Genomic DNA, 21,366 nt, shown 5'->3' on the forward strand with positions numbered 1-21,366 from the left:
TTCAGGGTCCGGCCCCCAGGTGGCGCTCTCCCCCAGCAGTGATGCATGGTCCTGGTGTGTGACCTCTGTGAGTCAGGGTCCGGCCCCCAGGTGGCGCTCTCCCCCAGCAGTGATGCATGGTTCTGATGTGTGATCTCTGTGATTCAGGGTCCGGCCCGCAGGTGGCGCTCTCCCCCAGCAGTGATGCATGGTCCTAATGTGTGACCTGTGATTCAGGGTCCGGCCTCCAGGTGGCACTCCCCCCAGCAGTGATGCATGGTTCTGATGTGTGACCTCTGTGAGTCAGGGCCCTGCCCCAGGTGGCGGTCTCCCCCAGCAGTGATGCATGGTCCTGATATGTGACCTCTGTGAGTCAGGGTCCGGCCCCCAGTTGGCGCTCTCCCCCAGCAGTGATGCATGGTCCTGATGTGTGACCTCTGTGAGTCAGGGTCCGGCCCCCAGGTGGCGCTCTCCCTCAGCAGTGATGCATGGTCCTGATGTGTGACGTCTGTGATTCAGGGTCCGGCCTCCAGGTGGCGCTCTCCCCCAGCAGTGATGCATGGTCCTGATGTGTGACCTCTGTGATTCAGGGTCCGGCCCCCAGTTGGCGCTCTCCCCCAGCAGTGATGCATGGTCCTGATGTGTGACCTCTGTGAGTCAGGGTCCGGCCCCCAGGTGGCGCTCTCCCTCAGCAGTGATGCATGGTCCTGATGTGTGACGTCTGTGATTCAGGGTCCGGCCTCCAGGTGGCGCTCTCCCCCAGCAGTGATGCATGGTCCTGATGTGTGACCTCTGTGATTCAGGGTCCGGCCTCCAGGTGGCGCTCTCCCCCAGCAGTGATGTATGGTTCTGATGTGAGACCTCTGTGATTTAGGGTCCGGCCTCCAGGTGGCGCTCTCCCCCAGCAGTGATGTATGGTTCTGATGTGAGACCTCTGTGATTTAGGGTCCGGCCTCCAGGTGGCGCTCTCCCCCAGCAGTGATGTATGGTTCTGATGTGTGACCTCTGTGATTCAGGGTCTGGCCTCCAGGTGGCGCTCTCCCCCAGCAGTGATGTATGGTTCTGATGTGAGACCTCTGTGATTTAGGGTCCGGCCTCCAGGTGGCGCTCTCCCCCAGCAGTGATGTATGGTTCTGATGTGAGACCTCTGTGATTCAGGGTCTGGCCTCCAGGTGGCGTTCCTCCTTTCGTGTTTGTTCAGTAAATATTTCTTGGCAGTACCTTACTAGACATGGCCGCCAGCGCTGACCACACTCCATAGCCAGAGTCTTAGGGTGGAGTTCTTCTTGCTGGTACTGGCAGGGGGCGATTATTGCTCCATGATGACGTGAGCGGGGGGCTCCGGGCCTCAGTCACTATTACTCACAGCTTGGAAAGAGCTAGACGTGGACTTTGGCGAACGTGTCAGATTCCTCCGCTGAGCTCACAGGGATTTGTTAACTTGTAAACTCCAGAGCTGCAATCTGATCCCAGTAAATGCTGTACAGAATTCCTGTGCCCCCCAGCATTGCAGGACGCCTCTCCCACTCTGTACACTCCGGTTATTGGCCTCATTTCCATTCTTTCTGCTGTTTTTCTGTCACTGGTTTATTGCAATGTAAATGGCTGAACATAACGTGAATGCAAGCGTGGAGCAGTATCTGAAGTACTCAGCAGAGCCTCTCTGGCTGTTAGGCCCCGCTTCCCCCATTCCCTCTGGCTCTTGAGTCCTGCTTCCCCCCTCTCTTCTGGCTGTTAGGCTCAATTACCCCCTCACCCTCCCTCTGGTTCCTAGACTCTGTTTCCCCCCTACCCTGCCCTCTTGCTCATAGGCCTGACTTCCCCTCTCCTGACCTCTGGTTCGTAGGCCCCGCTTCCCTGTGGCTCTTAGGCCCATCCTTACCCCTTTCCTTCCTCCCTATGCCTCTTAAGCTCTATTGAATCCTTCTCCTCTGGCTCTTCTACCCCGCTTCCCCTCCCACCCCTGTGGCTGTTAGGCCCCACTTTCCTCTACCCCTCTGGCTCTTCTACCCCGCTTCCCTTCCCACCCCGCTGGCTGTTAGGCCCCACTTTCCCCTCCCCTGCAGCAGACATGCCATTCACAGACACTTATCAGACCCCAGTGTACTCCTGACATGACATAATCATTATTTATTATAATACATCAGTAGTGGGGTGCGAGGTGACCCCACTTGCTGCACATGTACTGGCACGTATAGAATAGCCTGTGGACACCCATTTATCCCCTCGAGGCAGGTGTCCCCACTGTGGCCTTACATATCCTAACAGGATATAGGAAGGTAATGGAATGATATCCCGGCCGGCCCGCTTGTGCGTCACTCCTCTTCCTCCTCCTCCAGCGCTAACCCACGCTTCACTGCTTTATCTCCCGACACCCGCTGGATGGAGACTATCCCGCTCAGCAGAGCGTAGCTAATCATGGCCAGCAGCCCCACCGCCACGGATAGGAGCTGGTTTCGCCTTTTGTGGGGCTCCTCCTCGTACTCGGGCGTCTCGCCTGGTGGAGTCTTAGGTGAGATACGAGGAAAGGTCTCTGCAAAGACATAAAAAACAGTGTTGAGTGAGACCTCCCAGACACGGAAAGCACTTACGACCCGGGCGCAGGAAACCCACCTCCATCCAGGGAGAAGTAGATGCTGAGGATGGAAGAACAATACTGGCACAGGTTGGGCAGAGACCTCAGGTGCTGCTGCAGGCGGCTGCTGGGCAGCTTCACGCTTAGGATCAGGGCCACGTGGCTGAAGATGTGGGCATCCAAAGAAGCCGGGCTGCAGGGGACCATAGGATGACATCATCAGACAAGGTGGATAACAAAGTGGTCCCCAGCATCAAGATGAAACACTTACGAGTCCCCGAAGAAGAACTGGTGTGGCCCCAGCCGCTGTGAGAGGAGGGTGAGACATTCCTGGGCGTCCACGTACAGCTGAGGGGGGACAGGGTTACTGGTACCTGTACATCAAGAACCACACAATCGCTCCCCCACCTGAGCAGCTTTCCGCATCCCCCATCCAGCCCCCGTTTTCTGAGTGGTTCCTTCTCATACCTGTTTCTAAACAGTCTCGTCATACTGTCGCCAGCTCCCCCCTTCCCTCACATGTTTATCGAAATACTCCAGCCATCTCCCCCTTTCTGCTCCTGTTTCTTGGCAGTCTCGTCATCCTCCCGCCAGCTCCTCCTTCCCGCACCTGCTTCTCGGCGCTCTCGTGATCCTCACGCAATCTCCCTCGTCCCGCGCCTGTTTCTCAGTGCTCTGGTCATCCTCACGCAATCTCCCCCTTCCCGTACCTGTTTCTCGGCGCTCTCGTCATCCTCACGCAATCTCCCCCTTCCCATACCTGTTTCTTGGCAGTCTCGTCATCCTCCCGCCAGCTCCTCCTTCCCGCACCTGCTTCTCGGCGCTCTCGTGATCCTCACGCAATCTCCCTCGTCCCGCGCCCGTTTCTCGGTGCTCTGGTCATCCTCACGCAATCTCCCCCTTCCCGTACCTGTTTCTCGGCGCTCTCGTCATCCTCACGCAATCTCCCCCTTCCCGTACCTGTTTCTCGGCGCTCTCGTCATCCTCATGCACTCTCCCCCTTCCCGCACATTTTTCTCGGCGGTCTCATCATCCTCCCAGCAGCTCCCTTTTCTCACATCTGTTTCTCCGTGGTCTCGTCGTCCTCCCCCCAACTCCCCCTTCCCACAGCTGTTTCTCTGCAGCTTTGTCCCCCTTCCAGCACCTGTTTTTCGTCGGTCTTGTCGTGCTCCCCCTATCCGCACCTGTTTCTCAGCGGTCTCATCCCCTCAGCTCCCCCTTCTCACATCTGTTTCTCTACTGTCTCGTACCCCCCCCCCCCGCGCCCCAGCTCCCCCTTCCCGCACCTGTTTCTCGGTGGTTTAGTCTCCCTCTCCCCCCCAGATCCCCCTTTCCACACCTGTTTCTCAGCGGTCTCATCATCCTCCGACCAGCTCTCGCCCTGGATCAGCTGCAGACGCTCCAGATGTTTCTTATGAATTTGGTTGGGAATGAAGAAGTTGAGTGGGAAGGGGATGGTCTCGGCATACCACCTGCGAGTGTGGTCTACATAGTTTTTGGCGTCTACCCAGAATGTATGGATCTGTTAGGGAAGAGGGCACTGTTGGTCCAGATTATGGGGAGACCCTAAGTATGAATACGAGAGATGATAGCTGGACTCACCAGTGCTGGCAGTAACTTCTCCTCCAGGAGAGAGATGAAAGCCAAGGTGTCGGCCCCCTGCTTAGCCGTCAGGTCGTAATCTGCGTTGTATTTCTAAGGACACAACAAACACCAATCATCTTTAAAGACCGCGCGGTCCCTTCCCCCGTATACAGTGCAAACATCACAACCTCGTCTCCCCCATAAACTACAGACACAGCAACCTCCTTCCATACAGTGCAGACATCGCAATACCCCCTCCATACATACAGTACAAACATTGCAGCCCCCTCCCCCTAATACAGCACAGACATTGCTGCCCCCGTCCCCCCCATACAGAGCAGAGATTGCTGCCCCTCCCCCCATACAGTACAGACATTGCTGCCCCCCCATACAGTACAGACATTGCTGCCCCTCCCCCCCATACAGTACAGACATTGCTGCCCCTCCCCCCCATACAGTACAGACATTGCTGCCCCTCCCCCCCATACAGTACAGACATTGCTGCCCCTCCCCCCCATACAGTACAGACATTGCTGCCCCTCCCCCCCATACAGTACAGACATTGCTGCCCCTCCCCCCCATACAGTACAGACATTGCTGCCCCTCCCCCCCATACAGTACAGACATTGCTGCCCCTCCCCCCCATACAGTACAGACATTGCTGCCCCTCCCCCCCCATACAGTACAGACATTGCTGCCCCTCCCCCCCATACAGTACAGACATTGCTGCCCCTCCCCCCCATACAGTACAGACATTGCTGCCCCTCCCCCCCATACAGTACAGACATTGCTGCCCCTCCCCCCCATACAGTACAGACATTGCTGCCCCTCCCCCCCATACAGTACAGACATTGCTGCCCCTCCCCCCCATACAGTACAGACATTGCTGCCCCTCCCCCCCATACAGTACAGACATTGCTGCCCCTCCCCCCCATACAGTACAGACATTGCTGCCCCTCCCCCCCATACAGTACAGACATTGCTGCCCCTCCCCCCCATACAGTACAGACATTGCTGCCCCTCCCCCCCATACAGTACAGACATTGCTGCCCCTCCCCCCCATACAGTACAGACATTGCTGCCCCTCCCCCCATACAGTACAGACATTGCTGCCCCTCCCCCCATACAGTACAGACATTGCTGCCCCTCCCCCCATACAGTACAGACATTGCTGCCCCTCCCCCCATACAGTACAGACATTGCTGCCCCTCCCCCCATACAGTACAGACATCGCTGCCCCCTCCCCTCAAAGTGCAAATGTGGCACCCGACGGTTATGTAGCCACAGTAATATCTGGTTGGTGCAGTAAGGGGTTTCCACATTTGAAGTATTCACAACACTTTCCACACCAGGCCTGTAGGGGGAACTGTACTTAGCTGACGTCAGGAGTACTGGCTCAGGTCAGGTGAAGTCTCCTAGACATTCAGATGCTGGGGGTGGAAACCAGTCTTGTCCAGTGCAGAACGGACAGAGGAAGCAGGCTGTGCTGGGCCAGTACCAGGGGAAAAGCCCAGCAGTGAGAGGGATCCTGAGTGAGGGTCAGAGGCAAGGCGAGACAGAGAAGGGGTGAAGGGACCAGTTCGGTTCACTCCAGAAGAAGCAACCCGGACACCGGAGTCCGAGTCTGCACGGGTTCAGTCAGGCCCAGCAGCAAAGTCCGGAAGCGAGGGGGACGTCAGTCTCCAGCACAGAAACACTTGTGGCACCGCCATCAACAGAGCCAGGGACCGCAGCGGAGTTAGTGGTGCCCAAGAGAACGGTTCATTACGCCTGCTATACAAGTGAGAGGTACAGGAGAGGTCAGGGCCAGGGACCGCAGCGAAGTTAGTGGTGCCCAGGAGAACGGTTCATTACGCCTGCTATACAAGTGACAGACACAGGAGAGGTCAGGGCCAGGGACCGCAGCGGAGTTAGTGGTGCCAGGAGAACGGTTCATTACGCCTGCTATACAAGTGAGAGACACAGGAGAGGTCAGGGCCAGGGACCACAGCAGAGTTAGTGGTGCCAGGAGAACGGTTCATTACGCCTGCTATACAAGTGAGAGACACAGGAGAGGTCGAGGCCAGGGCCCACAGCAGAGTTAGTGGTGCCCAGGAGAACGGTTCTCATCACCTGCTATACAAGTGAGAGACACAGGAGAGGCCAGGGACCGCAGCGGAGTTAGTGGTGCCAGGAGAACGGTTCATTACGCCTGCTATACAAGTGAGAGACACAGGAGAGGTCAGGGCCAGGGCCCACAGCAAAGTTAGTGGTGCCCAAGAGAACGGATCTCATCACCTGCTATACAAGTGAGAGACACAGGAGAGGTCAGGACCAGGGACCGCAGCGGAGTTAGTGGTGCCCAAGAGAACGGTTCATTACGCCTGCTATACAAGTGAGAGACACAGGAGAGGTCAGGGCCAGGGACCGCAGCGGAGTTAGTGGTGCCAGGAGAGCGGTTCATTACGCCTGATATACAAGTGACAGACACAGGAGAGGTCAGGGCCAGGGACCGCAGCGGAGTTAGTGGTGCCAGGAGAGCGGTTCATTACGCCTGCTATACAAGTGAGACACACAGGAGAGGTCAAGGCCAGGGACCGCAGCGGAGTTAGTGGTGCCAGGAGAGCGGTTCATTACGCCTGCTATACAAGTGAGAGACACAGGAGAGGTCAGGGCCAGGGACCGCAGCGGAGTTAGTGGTGCCAGGAGAACTGTTCATTACGCCTGATATACAAGTGACAGACACAGGAGAGGTCAGGGCCAGGTTTTAGACAGCCCAGGACTTAAACGCGCAGCAATAAGGAGGCCTCAAAACTCACAGATGTGGAAATCCCATCTGCCACCCGACCACCCGGACTGTACTCTGGAGATAACCGGCTGACATCAGTAAAGGTACAGAAAGAAAGACCCGGTGTGAGAAAGTTATTGCTATCCAAGGTCCTGCTCTCACTATGGACGGTGATTGCCTGAACTTGTGGAGCCGCACATCAGTGGCCTTGAAGAGACCGATAGCAAGACTTGTGTGGCAAGCAGCCTCCCTGTGTGTGAAATCTCCATCTTTTCCAAAAGTCCCGGGGTCCCGCTCCACCCGTGGGGAGCAATAGTACCTCAGCTGCAGCATGACCACCTGCCCCGGGGAACACGCAGCGGCGGCTCACATAGCTGCTAAACCACAGGTGGCGTCACAGACTTTATTCCTCTGTAAATATAATCATCATCCCCTTTATTTAAAAGACACCGCCAGGGTCACGGAGTTGGACCCCGTCACCGCTGACGTCCCCGGACTCGTCCGGCCCGGTTCCGAGTACCCCTGGACCTAGAGTTGGGCATGTCACAGACATCACAGCCCTGCCCCCTCCCCTCCATACACTACAGACATCGCAGCCCCCCTCCCCTCCATACACTACAGACATCGCAGCCCCCCTCCCCTCCATACATTACAGACACCCCAGCCCCCCTCCCCTCCATACACTACAGACACCGCAGCCCCCCTCCCCTCCATACACTACAGACACCCCAGCCCCCCTCCCCTCCATGCACTACAGACATCCCAGCCCCCCTCCCCTCCAATCCAATCCATGCACTACAGACACCCCAGCCCCCCCTCCCCTCCCCTCCATACACTACAGACACCCCAGTCCCCCTCCCCTCCATGCACTACAGACACCGCAGCCCCCCTCCCCTCCATACACTACAGACACCGCAGCCCCCCTCCCCTCCATACCCTACAGACATCCCAGCCCCCCTCCCCTCCATGCACTACAGACATCCCAGCCCCCCTCCCCTCCAATCCAATCCATGCACTACAGACACCCCAGCCCCCCTCCCCTCCATACACTACAGACACCCCAGTCTCCCTCCCCTCCATGCACTACAGACATCCCAGCCCCCCTCCCCTCCATGCACTACAGACATCCCAGCCCCCCTCCCCTCCATGCACTACAGACATCCCAGCCCCCCTCCCCTCCATACCCTACAGACATCCCAGCCCCCCTCCCCTCCATACCCTACAGACATCCCAGCCCCCCTCCCCCTCCATACCCTACAGACATCCCAGCCCCCCTCCCCCTCCATACCCTACAGACACCCCAGCCCCCCTCCCCTCCCCTCCATACCCTACAGACACCCCAGCCCCCCTCCCCTCCATACCCTACAGACACCCCAGCCCCCCTCCCCTCCATGCACTACAGACACCCCAGCCCCCCTCCCCTCCATGCCCTACAGACACCCCAGCCCCCCTCCCCTCCATGCCCTACAGACACCCCAGCCCCCCTCCCCTCCATGCCCTACAGACACCCCAGCCCCCCTCCCCTCCATGCCCTACAGACACCCCAGCCCCCCTCCCCTCCATGCCCTACAGACACCCCAGCCCCCCTCCCCTCCATGCCCTACAGACACCCCAGCCCCCCTCCCCTCCATGCCCTACAGACACCCCAGCCCCCCTCCCCTCCATACACTACAGACACCCCAGCCCCCCTCCCCTCCATGCACTACAGACATCCCAGCCCCCCTCCCCTCCAATCCAATCCATGCACTACAGACACCCCAGCCCCCCTCCCCTCCATACACTACAGACACCCCAGTCCCCCTCCCCTCCATGCACTACAGACATCCCAGCCCCCCTCCCCTCCATACCCTACAGACATCCCAGCCCCCCTCCCCTCCATACCCTACAGACATCCCAGCCCCCCTCCCCCTCCATACCCTACAGACATCCCAGCCCCCCCTCCCCTCCCCTCCATACCCTACAGACACCCCAGCCCCCCTCCCCTCCCCTCCATACCCTACAGACACCCCAGCCCCCCTCCCCTCCATACCCTACAGACACCCCAGCCCCCCTCCCCTCCATACCCTACAGACACCCCAGCCCCCCTCCCCTCCATGCACTACAGACACCCCAGCCCCCCTCCCCTCCATGCCCTACAGACACCCCAGCCCCCCTCCCCTCCATGCCCTACAGACACCCCAGCCCCCCTCCCCTCCATGCCCTACAGACACCCCAGCCCCCCTCCCCTCCATACACTACAGACACCCCAGTCCCCCTCCCCTCCATGCACTACAGACACCCCAGTCCCCCTCCCCTCCATGCACTACAGACATCCCAGCCCCCCTCCCCTCCATGCACTACAGACATCCCAGCCCCCCTCCCCTCCATACCCTACAGACATCCCAGCCCCCCTCCCCTCCATACCCTACAGACATCCCAGCCCCCCTCCCCTCCATACCCTACAGACACCCCAGCCTCCCTCCCCTCCATGCACTACAGACACCCCAGCCCCCCTCCCCTCCATGCCCTACAGACACCCCAGCCCCCCTCCCCTCCATGCCCTACAGACACCCCAGCCCCCCTCCCCTCCATGCCCTACAGACACCCCAGCCCCCCTCCCCTCCATACACTACAGACACCCCAGCCCCCCTCCCCTCCATGCACTACAGACATCCCAGCCCCCCTCCCCTCCAATCCAATCCATGCACTACAGACACCCCAGCCCCCCTCCCCTCCATACACTACAGACACCCCAGTCCCCCTCCCCTCCATGCACTACAGACATCCCAGCCCCCCTCCCCTCCATGCACTACAGACATCCCAGCCCCCCTCCCCTCCATACCCTACAGACATCCCAGCCCCCCTCCCCTCCATACCCTACAGACATCCCAGCCCCCCTCCCCCTCCATACCCTACAGACATCCCAGCCCCCCTCCCCCTCCATACCCTACAGACACCCCAGCCCCCCTCCCCTCCCCTCCATACCCTACAGACACCCCAGCCCCCCTCCCCTCCATACCCTACAGACACCCCAGCCCCCCTCCCCTCCATGCACTACAGACACCCCAGCCCCCCTCCCCTCCATGCCCTACAGACACCCCAGCCCCCCTCCCCTCCATGCCCTACAGACACCCCAGCCCCCCTCCCCTCCATGCCCTACAGACACCCCAACCCCCTCCCCTCCATGTCCTACAGACACCCCAGCCCCCCTCCCCTCCATGCCCTACAGACACCCCAGCCCCCCTCCCCTCCATGCCCTACAGACACCCCAGCCCCCCTCCCCTCCATACACTACAGACACCCCAGCCCCCCTCCCCTCCATGCACTACAGACATCCCAGCCCCCCTCCCCTCCAATCCAATCCATGCACTACAGACACCCCAGCCCCCCTCCCCTCCATACACTACAGACACCCCAGTCCCCCTCCCCTCCATGCACTACAGACATCCCAGCCCCCCTCCCCTCCATACCCTACAGACATCCCAGCCCCCCTCCCCTCCATACCCTACAGACATCCCAGCCCCCCTCCCCTCCCCTCCATACCCTACAGACACCCCAGCCCCCCTCCCCTCCAATCCAATCCATGCACTACAGACACCCCAGCCCCCCTCCCCTCCATACACTACAGACACCCCAGTCCCCCTCCCCTCCATGCACTACAGACATCCCAGCCCCCCTCCCCTCCATACCCTACAGACATCCCAGCCCCCCTCCCCCTCCATACCCTACAGACATCCCAGCCCCCCTCCCCTCCCCTCCATACCCTACAGACACCCCAGCCCCCCTCCCCTCCAATCCAATCCATGCACTACAGACACCCCAGCCCCCCTCCCCTCCATACACTACAGACACCCCAGTCCCCCTCCCCTCCATGCACTACAGACATCCCAGCCCCCCTCCCCTCCATACCCTACAGACATCCCAGCCCCCCTCCCCTCCATACCCTACAGACATCCCAGCCCCCCTCCCCTCCATACCCTACAGACATCCCAGCCCCCCTCCCCCTCCATACCCTACAGACATCCCAGCCCCCCTCCCCTCCCCTCCATACCCTACAGACATCCCAGCCCCCCTCCCCTCCAATCCAATCCATGCACTACAGACACCCCAGCCCCCCTCCCCTCCATACACTACAGACACCCCAGTCCCCCTCCCCTCCATGCACTACAGACATCCCAGCCCCCCTCCCCTCCATACCCTACAGACATCCCAGCCCCCCTCCCCTCCATACCCTACAGACATCCCAGCCCCCCTCCCCTCCATACCCTACAGACATCCCAGCCCCCCTCCCCCTCCATACCCTACAGACATCCCAGCCCCCCTCCCCTCCCCTCCATACCCTACAGACACCCCAGCCCCCCTCCCCTCCCCTCCATACCCTACAGACACCCCAGCCCCCCTCCCCTCCCCTCCATACCCTACAGACACCCCAGCCCCCCTCCCCTCCATACCCTACAGACACCCCAGCCCCCCTCCCCTCCATGCCCTACAGACACCCCAGCCCCCCTCCCCTCCATGCCCTACAGACACCCCAGCCCCCCTCCCCTCCATGCCCTACAGACACCCCAGCCCCCCTCCCCTCCATGCCCTACAGACACCCCAGCCCCCCTCCCCTCCATGCCCTACAGACACCCCAGCCCCCCTCCCCTCCATGCCCTACAGACACCCCAGCCCCCCTCCCCTCCATGCCCTACAGACACCCCAGCCCCCCTCCCCTCCATGCCCTACAGACACCCCAGCCCCCCTCCCCTCCATGCCCTACAGACACCCCAGCCCCCCTCCCCTCCATGCCCTACAGACACCCCAGCCCCCCTCCCCTCCATGCCCTACAGACACCCCAGCCCCCCTCCCCTCCATGCCCTACAGACACCCCAGCCCCCCTCCCCTCCATGCCCTACAGACACCCCAGCCCCCCTCCCCTCCATGCCCTACAGACACCCCAGCCCCCCTCCCCTCCATGCCCTACAGACACCCCAGCCCCCCTCCCCTCCATGCCCTACAGACACCCCAGCCCCCCTCCCCTCCATGCCCTACAGACACCCCAGCCCCCCTCCCCTCCATGCCCTACAGACACCCCAGCCCCCCTCCCCTCCATGCCCTACAGACACCCCAGCCCCCCCTCCCCTCCATGCCCTACAGACACCCCAGCCCCCCTCCCCTCCATGCCCTACAGACACCCCAGCCCCCCTCCCCTCCATGCCCTACAGACACCCCAGCCCCCCTCCCCTCCATGCCCTACAGACACCCCAGCCCCCCTCCCCTCCATGCCCTACAGACACCCCAGCCCCCCTCCCCTCCATGCCCTACAGACACCCCAGCCCCCCTCCCCTCCATGCCCTACAGACAGCCCAGCCCCCCTCCCCTCCATGCCCTACAGACAGCCCAGCCCCCCTCCCCTCCATGCCCTACAGACACCCCAGCCCCCCTCCCCTCCATGCCCTACAGACACCCCAGCCCCCCTCCCCTCCATGCCCTACAGACACCCCAGCCCCCCTCCCCTCCATGCCCTACAGACACCCCAGCCCCCCTCCCCTCCATGCCCTACAGACACCCCAGCCCCCCTCCCCTCCATGCCCTACAGACACCCCAGCCCCCCTCCCCTCCATGCCCTACAGACACCCCAGCCCCCCTCCCCTCCATGCCCTACAGACACCGCAGCCCCCCTCCCCTCCATGCCCTACAGACACCGCAGCCCCCCTCCCCTCCATGCCCTACAGACACCGCAGCCCCCCTCCCCTCCATGCCCTACAGACACCCCAGCCCCCCTCCCCTCCATGCCCTACAGACACCCCAGCCCCCCTCCCCTCCATGCCCTACAGACACCCCAGCCCCCCTCCCCTCCATGCCCTACAGACACCCCAGCCCCCCTCCCCTCCATGCCCTACAGACACCCCAGCCCCCCTCCCCTCCATGCCCTACAGACACCCCAGCCCCCCTCCCCTCCATGCCCTACAGACACCCCAGCCCCCCTCCCCTCCATGCCCTACAGACACCCCAGCCCCCCTCCCCTCCATGCCCTACAGACACCCCAGCCCCCCTCCCCTCCATGCCCTACAGACACCCCAGCCCCCCTCCCCTCCATGCCCTACAGACACCCCAGCCCCCCTCCCCTCCATGCCCTACAGACACCCCAGCCCCCCTCCCCTCCATGCCCTACAGACACCCCAGCCCCCCTCCCCTCCATGCCCTACAGACACCCCAGCCCCCCTCCCCTCCATGCCCTACAGACACCCCAGCCCCCCTCCCCTCCATGCCCTACAGACACCCCAGCCCCCCTCCCCTCCATGCCCTACAGACACCCCAGCCCCCCTCCCCTCCATGCCCTACAGACACCCCAGCCCCCCTCCCCTCCATGCCCTACAGACACCCCAGCCCCCCTCCCCTCCATGCCCTACAGACACCCCAGCCCCCCTCCCCTCCATGCCCTACAGACACCCCAGCCCCCCTCCCCTCCATGCCCTACAGACACCCCAGCCCCCCTCCCCTCCATGCCCTACAGACACCCCAGCCCCCCTCCCCTCCATACCCTACAGACACCCCAGCCCCCCTCCCCTCCATACCCTACAGACACCCCAGCCCCCCTCCCCTCCATACCCTACAGACACCCCAGCCCCCCTCCCCTCCATACCCTACAGACACCCCAGCCCCCCTCCCCTCCATACCCTACAGACATCCCAGCCCCCCTCCCCTCCATACACTACAGACATCCCAGCCCCCCTCCCCTCCATACCCTACAGACATCCCAGCCCCCCTCCCCTCCATACACTACAGACATCCCAGCCCCCCTCCCATCCATACACTACAGACATCCCAGCCCCCCTCCCATCCATACACTACAGACATCCCAGCCCCCCTCCCATGTTTCGCTCACCTGCTTCCTCAGGTGGCTGATGATTTTGCTGGTTTGGAGCACGACCCCATCCTGCAGAGTCTTTAGGGCAGGCAGCTGACCTGGAATCATGCATCTCCAGGGGTTGGAGATCTTATGGACCTTGAGGGGAGCTCCTGAGAATTTGGCGTAGGTCTGAAACAAAGAAAAACATGGATGAAAAGGATTTACCTGGCAGCACTCAGCAGGGGCTGATGATGTAACGGGAGCCACAGGCATTCGTAGGGGGAGATCGCACCCCCCTAAGGAAAGTTCACCCCCATCATCTGCTACCAGGGTGGAGGATGGGGACCGAACATCAGCGCACAAGCCCGTAATTACATTGTGTACCCTGAGATCACTGCCAACACTGACCACGGAAACCAGCGAAACGTGCGGAAGAGAAGGGAAAAATCTACACCGGCCTCCAATATCAGGGAGATGATGTGTATGCAGTATGGCGGAACCCTCCCCTCCTACTGGGGAAGCTGCGGGGTGATGTCAGCTCCTGAGGACCAGACGCCGCATTCCTGGGCTGACCACACTGTGCAGGGCCTGATGTCCCCCCCCCCCCCCCCGCTCTGTGCAAACATCGCACTGCCCACAAGAGCCGCATTCTGTGTGTACGACCTGAAGGAGACTAGCACAGCGGAGACATTCATCCTGCGTGCCCCACGCCCAGAATATACATATAATGTACATTAACCCTGTGAGGGCCGCCACCGTAAGGAAGGGTCCCCGAGAACGGGGATCACCAGAGGAGCACAGGGCCCGAAGGGGAGACACCCGCCGCACAGAAAAAACACACGGACGCTGAGCCGCCGACCAGGAAAACACAACGGACGCTGAGCCGCCGACCAGGAAAACACACGGACGCTGAGCCGCCGACCAGGAAAACACACGGACGCTGAGCCGCCGACCAGGAAAACACACGGACGCTGAGCCGCCGACCAGGAAAACACACGGACGCTGAGCCGCCGACCAGGAAAACACACGGACGCTGAGCCGCCGACCAGGAAAACACACGGACGCTGAGCCGCCGAACAGGAAAACACACGGACGCTGAGCCGCCGAACAGGAAAACACACGGACGCTGAGCCGCCGAACAGGAAAACACACGGACGCTGAGCCGCCGAACAGGAAAACACACGGACGCTGAGCCGCCGAACAGGAAAACACACGGACGCTGAGCCGCCGACCAGGAAACACACGGACGCTGAGCCGCCGAACAGGAAAACACACGGACGCTGAGCCGCCGACCAGGAAAACACAAGGACGCTGAGCCGCCGAACAGGAAAACACACGGACGCTGAGCCGCCGACCAGGAAAACACACGGACGCTGAGCCGCCGAACAGGAAAACATACACCGAACAGGAAAACACACCGGACGCTGAGCCGCCGACCAGGAAAACACACGGACGCTGAGCCGCCGAACAGGAAAACACACGGACGCTGAGCCGCCGAACAGGAAAACACACGGACGCTGAGCCGCCGACCAGGAAAACACACGGACGCTGAGCCGCCGACCAGGAAAAACACACGGACGCTGAGCCGCCGACCAGGAAAACACACGGACGCTGAGCCCGCCGACCAGGAAAACATACACCGAACAGGAAAACATACTGACGCTGAGCCACCGAACAGGAAAACACCCGCCGAACAGGAAAACCACGGACGCTGAGCCGCAGACCAGGAAAACACGGACGCTGAGCCGCCGACCAGGAAAACACACGGACGCTGAGCCGCCGAACAGGAAAACACACGGACGCTGAGCCGCCGAACAGGAAAATCACACGGACGCTGAGCCGCCGACCAGAAAACATACGGACGCTGAGCCGCCGAACAGGAAACACACACGGACGCTGAGCCGCCAAACAGGAAAACACACGGACGCTGAGCCGCCGAACAGGAAAACATACTGACGCTGAGCCACCACTGAACAGGAAAACACCCGCCGAACAGGAAAACACACGGACGCTGAGCCGCCGACCAGGAAAACACACGGACGCTGAGCCGCCGAACAGGAAAACACACGGACACTGAGCCGCCGAACAGGAAAACACACGGACGCTGAGCCGCCGAACAGGAAAACACACGGACGCTGAGCCGCCGAACAGGAAAACACACGGACGCTGAGCCGCCGAACAGGAAAACACACGGACGCTGAGCCGCCGACCAGGAAAACACACGGACGCTGAGCCGCCGACCAGGAAAACATACACCGAACAGGAAAACATACTGACGCTGAGCCGCCGACCAGGAAAACACACGGACGCTGAGCCGCCGACCAGGAAAACATACACCGAACAGGAAAACACACGGACGCTGAGCCGCCGACCAGGAAAACACACGGACGCTGAGCCGCCGAACAGGAAAACACACGGACGCTGAGCCGCCGAACAGGAAAACACACGGACGCTGAGCCGCCGACCAGGAAAACACACGGACGCTGAGCCGCCGACCAGGAAAACACACGGACGCTGAGCCGCCGACCAGGAAAACACACGGACGCTGAGCCGCCGACCAGGAAAACACACGGACGCTGAGCCGCCGACCAGGAAAACACACGGACGCTGAGCCGCCGAACAGGAAAACACACGGACGCTGAGCCGCCGACCAGGAAAACACACGGACGCTGAGCCGCCGAACAGGAAAACACACGGACGCTGAGCCGCCGAACAGGAAAACATACTGACGCTGAGCCACTGAACAGGAAAACACCCGCCGAACAGGAAAACACACGGACGCTGAGCCGCCGAACAGGAAAACACACGGACGCTGAGCCGCCGACCAGGAAAACACACGGACGCTGAGCCGCCGAGCCAGGAAAACACACGGACGCTGAGCCGCCGGCCAGGAAAACACACGGACACTGAGCCGCCGAACAGGAAAACACACGGACGCTGAGCCGCCGAACAGGAAAACACACGGACGCTGAGCCGCCGAACAGGAAAACACACGGACGCTGAGCCGCCGAACAGGAAAACACACGGACGCTGAGCCGCCGACCAGGAAAACACACGGACGCTGAGCCGCCGACCAGGAAAACATACACCGAACAGGAAAACATACTGACGCTGAGCCACCGAACAGGAAAACACCCGCCGAACAGGAAAACACACGGACGCTGAGCCGCAGACCAGGAAAACACACGGACGCTGAGCCGCCGACCAGGAAAACACACGGACGCTGAGCCGCCGAACAGGAAAACACACGGACGCTGAGCCGCCGAACAGGAAAACACACGGACGCTGAGCCGCCGACCAGGAAAACACACGGACGCTGAGCCGCCGACCAGGAAAACACCCGCCGAACAGGAAAACACACGGACGCTGAGCCGCAGACCAGGAAACACCACGGACGCTGAGCCGCCGACCAGGAAAACACACGGACGCTGAGCCGCCGAACAGGAAAACACACGGACGCTGAGCCGCCGACCAGGAAAACATACTGACGCTGAGCCACCGAACAGGAAAACACCCGCCGAACAGGAAAACACACGGACGCTGAGCCGCAGACCAGGAAAACACACGGACGCTGAGCCGCCGACCAGGAAAACACACGGACGCTGAGCCGCCGAACAGGAAAACATACACCGAACACGAAAACATACTGACGCTGAGCCACCGAACAGGAAAACACCCGCCGAATAGGAAAACACACGGATGCTGAGCCACCAACCAGGAAAACACATGTATATATAGCTCTGGCAAAAATTAAGAGACCCTTGCAAAATTGTCAGTTTTTCTTATTTTTCTCTTACGTGGGTACGGAAAGTATTCACACCCCTTTAAATTTTTCACTCTTTGTTTCACTGCAGCCATTTGGTAAATTCAAAAAAGTTTATTTTTTTTTGTCATTAATGTGCGCTCTGCCCCCATCCCCCATCTTGACAGAAAAAAAAACAAATGTGGAAATGTTTGCAAATTTATTAAACAAGAAAAACTGAAATATCCCATGGTCATAAGTATTCTGCTCAGACACTCATATGTAAGTCCCATGCTGTCCATTTCCTTGTGATCCTCCTTGAGATGGCTCTACTCCTTCATTGGGGTCCAGCTGTGTGTAATTACACTGATAGGACGTGATTTGGAAAGGCGCACACCTGTCTATATAAGACCTCACAGCTCACACTGCACATCACACCAAATGAGGATCATGAGGTCAATGGAACTGCCCCAAGGAGCTCAGAGACAGAATTGTGGCAAGGCACAGATCTGGCCAAGGTTACAAAAGAATTTCTGCAGTACTCAAGGTTACTAAGAGCACAGTGGCCTCCATGATCCTTAAATGGAGGAAGTTTTGGGACCAGCAGAACTCATCCTAGACCTGTCCGTCCAGCCAAACTGAACAATCGTGGGAGAAGAGCCTTGGTGAGAGAGGTAACGAAGAACCCCAAGACCACTGTGGCTGAGCTCCAGAGATGCAGTAGGGAGATGGGAGAAAGCTCCACAAAGTCACCTATCACTGCAGCCTCCACCAGTGGGGCCTTTCTGGCAGAGTACCCGACAGAAGCCTCTCCTCAGTGCAAGACATATGAAAGCCGCATAGAGATTGCAAAAAAAACAAATGAAGGATCCCAGACTATGAGAAATAAAATTCTCTGGTCTGATGAGACGAAGATGGAACTTTTTGGTGATAATTCTAAGCGGTATAAGTTGGGTTCAGGTCTGGAGATTGGGATGGCCATGACAGGGTTTTGATGTGGTGGTCCTTCATCCACACATTGATTGACCTAGCTGTGTGGCATGGTGTATTGTCCTGCTGGAAAAAAAACAGTCCTCAGAGTTGGGAACATTGCCTGCGCAGAAGAAAGCAACTGTCTCTCCAGGATAACCTTGTATGCGGCTTGATTCATACGTCCATGGCAAAGTTTAATCTGCCAATTCCGGCCTTGCTGAAGCATCCCCAGATCATCACCGATCCTCCACCAAATGTCACAGTGGGTGCAAGACACTGTGGCTTGTACGCCTCTCCAGGTCTCCGTCTAACCATTAGACGACCAGGTGTTGGGCAAAGCAGAAAATTAGACTCATCAGAGAAGATGACCTGATTCTAGAAATTGGGCAGATTAAACCTTGCGAAGGACGTATGAATCAGGCCACATACAAGGTTATCCTGGAAAAACAGTTGCTTCCTTCTGCTCAGGCAATGTTCCCCAACTCTGAGGACTGTTTTTCCAGCAGGACAATGCACCATGCCTCACAGCTACGTCAATCAATGTGTGGATGAAGGACCACCACATCCAAACCGTGTCATGGCCAGCCCAATCTCCAGACCTGAACCCCTTTGAAAACCTCTGGAATGTAATCAAGAGGAAGATGAATAGTCACAAGCCATAAAACAAAGAAGAATTGCTTACACTTTTGCACCAGGAGTGGCATAAGGTCACCCAAAAGCAGTGTGACAAACTGGAGGAAAGCAGCCAAGACGCAGGAGAGGTGTGATTAATAATCCTGGTTATTCCACAAAATATTGATTTCTGAATCTTCCTGAGGTAAAACATTATTAGCATTGTTGTGTGTAAATGATTATGACCTTGTTTTCTTTGCATTATTTGAGGTGAAAGCCGTGCATTGTCTGTTATTTTCACAATAAAAATAACTGAGATTTTTCTATATATAGAAGATCTCAAAAACCAGCGCTGATTAGTAAGATTAAATAATATTTTAATACTAACCGCAAATTTCTACAAAGGTCAAACAAAAAACAAGGTGTATATACAAACATTAAGAAGCATAATCAAGATTATTAATTATAAATTGTAAAATGAATACTCGTGGGGCCCCGGCCGGTGGCGATCACAAATATTAGAAAATTAAAATAAATTGTTAATGAGGGTAGTTGTCCAAATAAGAGAAGAAAACTTCCTCAGAAAAAAATATTTGCAAAAGTTTTTCCTAGGGGGTGCCACATCCGTGCCAGTCCATAAATAATGGCAATATTCCTTCTAGTAAGTATTTGTAGCAGAAAAGATACTTTAGTGTTAGTTAGATGAATATTAAGAACCACACTGCACACTTCCACAGTCCCTGAATAAGGTTTGAGTAAGACTAATAGACTGAGCAAGGATCCTTGAGGAAGGGGGACCGGTGACGCCCCCGAAACGCGCGTCGGATTTTGCTCAGTCTATTAGTCTATCATTGTGGAGTGGACGTAATTGTCTGCTCGTTTCTACAGATTACGGAACTTGCCGGTTCACAGACGAAGGGAATTTTGTTACTTACCGTAAATTCCTTTTCTTCTAGCTCTTATTGGGAGACCCAGACGATTGGGGTATAGCTACTGCCCTCTGGAGGCCACACAAAGCACTACATTAAAAGTGCAAGGCCCCTCCCCCTCTGGCTATACCCCCCCCGTGGTATCACGGGTTCTCCAGTTTTAGTGCCAAAGCAAGAAGGAGGAAGCCAATAACTGGTTTAAACAAATTAACTCCGAATAACATCGGAGAACTGAAAAACCGTTCAACATGAACAACATGTGTACCCGCAAACAACAAAAAAACATCCCGAAGGACAACAGGGCGGGTGCTGGGTCTCCCAATAAGAGCTAGAAGAAAAGGAATTTACGGTAAGTAACAAAATTCCCTTCTTCTTCAGCGCTCTATTGGGAGACCCAGACGATTGGGACGTCCAAAAGCTGTCCCTGGGTGGGTAAAGAAATACCTCATGTTAGAGCTGCAAAACAGCCCTCCCCTACGGGGGTGTCACTGCCGCCTGCAGGACTCTTCTACCTAAGCTGGCATCCGCCGAAGCATAGGTATGCACCTGATAATGCTTGGTGAAAGTGTGCAGACTGGACCAGGTAGCTGCCTGGCACACCTGTTGAGCCGAAGCCTGGTGACGTAATGCCCAGGACGCACCCACGGCTCTGGTTGAGTGGGCTTTTAGCCCTGAAGGAACCGGAAGCCCCGCAGAACGGTAGGCCTCTAGAATTGGTTCTTTGATCCATCGAGCCAGGGTGGCTTTAGAAGCCTGCAACCCCTTGCGCGGACCAGCGACAAGGACAAAAAGTGCATCGGCACGGCGCATGGGCGCCGTGCGGGAAATGTAGATTCTGAGTGCTCTCACCAGATCTAGCAAACGTAAGTCCTTTTCATACCGGTGAACCGGATGAGGACAAAAAGAAGGCAAGGATATATCCTGATTAAGATGAAAAGAGGATACGACCTTAGGGAGAAACTCCGGAATAGGGCGCAGCACTACCTTGTCCTGGTGGAACACCAGGAAGGGAGCCTTGGATGACAGAGCTGCCAGCTCAGACACTCGCCGAAGCGATGTGATCGCAACAAGAAACGCCACTTTCTGTGACAGCCGAGAAAAGGAAACTTCCTTCAGAGGCTCGAAGGGCGGCTTCTGGAGAGCAACTAGTACCCTGTTCAGATCCCATGGATCTAACGGCCGCTTGTACGGGGGCACAATATGACAGACCCCCTGCAGGAAACGTGCGCACCTTAGAAAGACGTGCTAGACGCTTCTGAAAAAACACGGATAGTGCCGAAACTTGCCCTTTAAGGGAGCTGAGCGACAAGCCCTTTTCTAACCCCGATTGCAGGAAGGAAAGAAACTTGGGCAATGCAAATGGCCAGGGAGACACTCCCTGAGCAGAGCACC

General features: G+C 58.4%; 1 protein-coding gene across 1 annotated transcript in view; it reads right to left on the reverse strand.

Annotated features, from left to right (window-relative positions):
• Positions 1 to 2,094: 2,094 nt before the first annotated feature.
• The window catches only part of MTX1 (metaxin 1), a 29,051-nt gene continuing 9,779 nt past the window's right edge, over positions 2,095 to 21,366 (reverse strand). Inside the window, exons 2-7 of the mRNA XM_075331090.1 lie at positions 13,756 to 13,908; positions 4,157 to 4,249; positions 3,894 to 4,076; positions 2,826 to 2,902; positions 2,593 to 2,747; positions 2,095 to 2,512 (exon numbers count right to left, since the gene is read on the reverse strand). Of these exons, the coding sequence (XP_075187205.1) occupies positions 2,295 to 2,512; positions 2,593 to 2,747; positions 2,826 to 2,902; positions 3,894 to 4,076; positions 4,157 to 4,249; positions 13,756 to 13,908 (879 nt within the window). The 3' untranslated portion in view covers positions 2,095 to 2,294. The remainder of the gene's footprint in view (positions 2,513 to 2,592; positions 2,748 to 2,825; positions 2,903 to 3,893; positions 4,077 to 4,156; positions 4,250 to 13,755; positions 13,909 to 21,366) is intronic.

Source organism: Anomaloglossus baeobatrachus, chromosome 12 (genome assembly GCF_048569485.1).
Source record: "Anomaloglossus baeobatrachus isolate aAnoBae1 chromosome 12, aAnoBae1.hap1, whole genome shotgun sequence".
In the NCBI taxonomy this organism is placed as follows: domain Eukaryota; kingdom Metazoa; phylum Chordata; class Amphibia; order Anura; family Aromobatidae; genus Anomaloglossus; species Anomaloglossus baeobatrachus.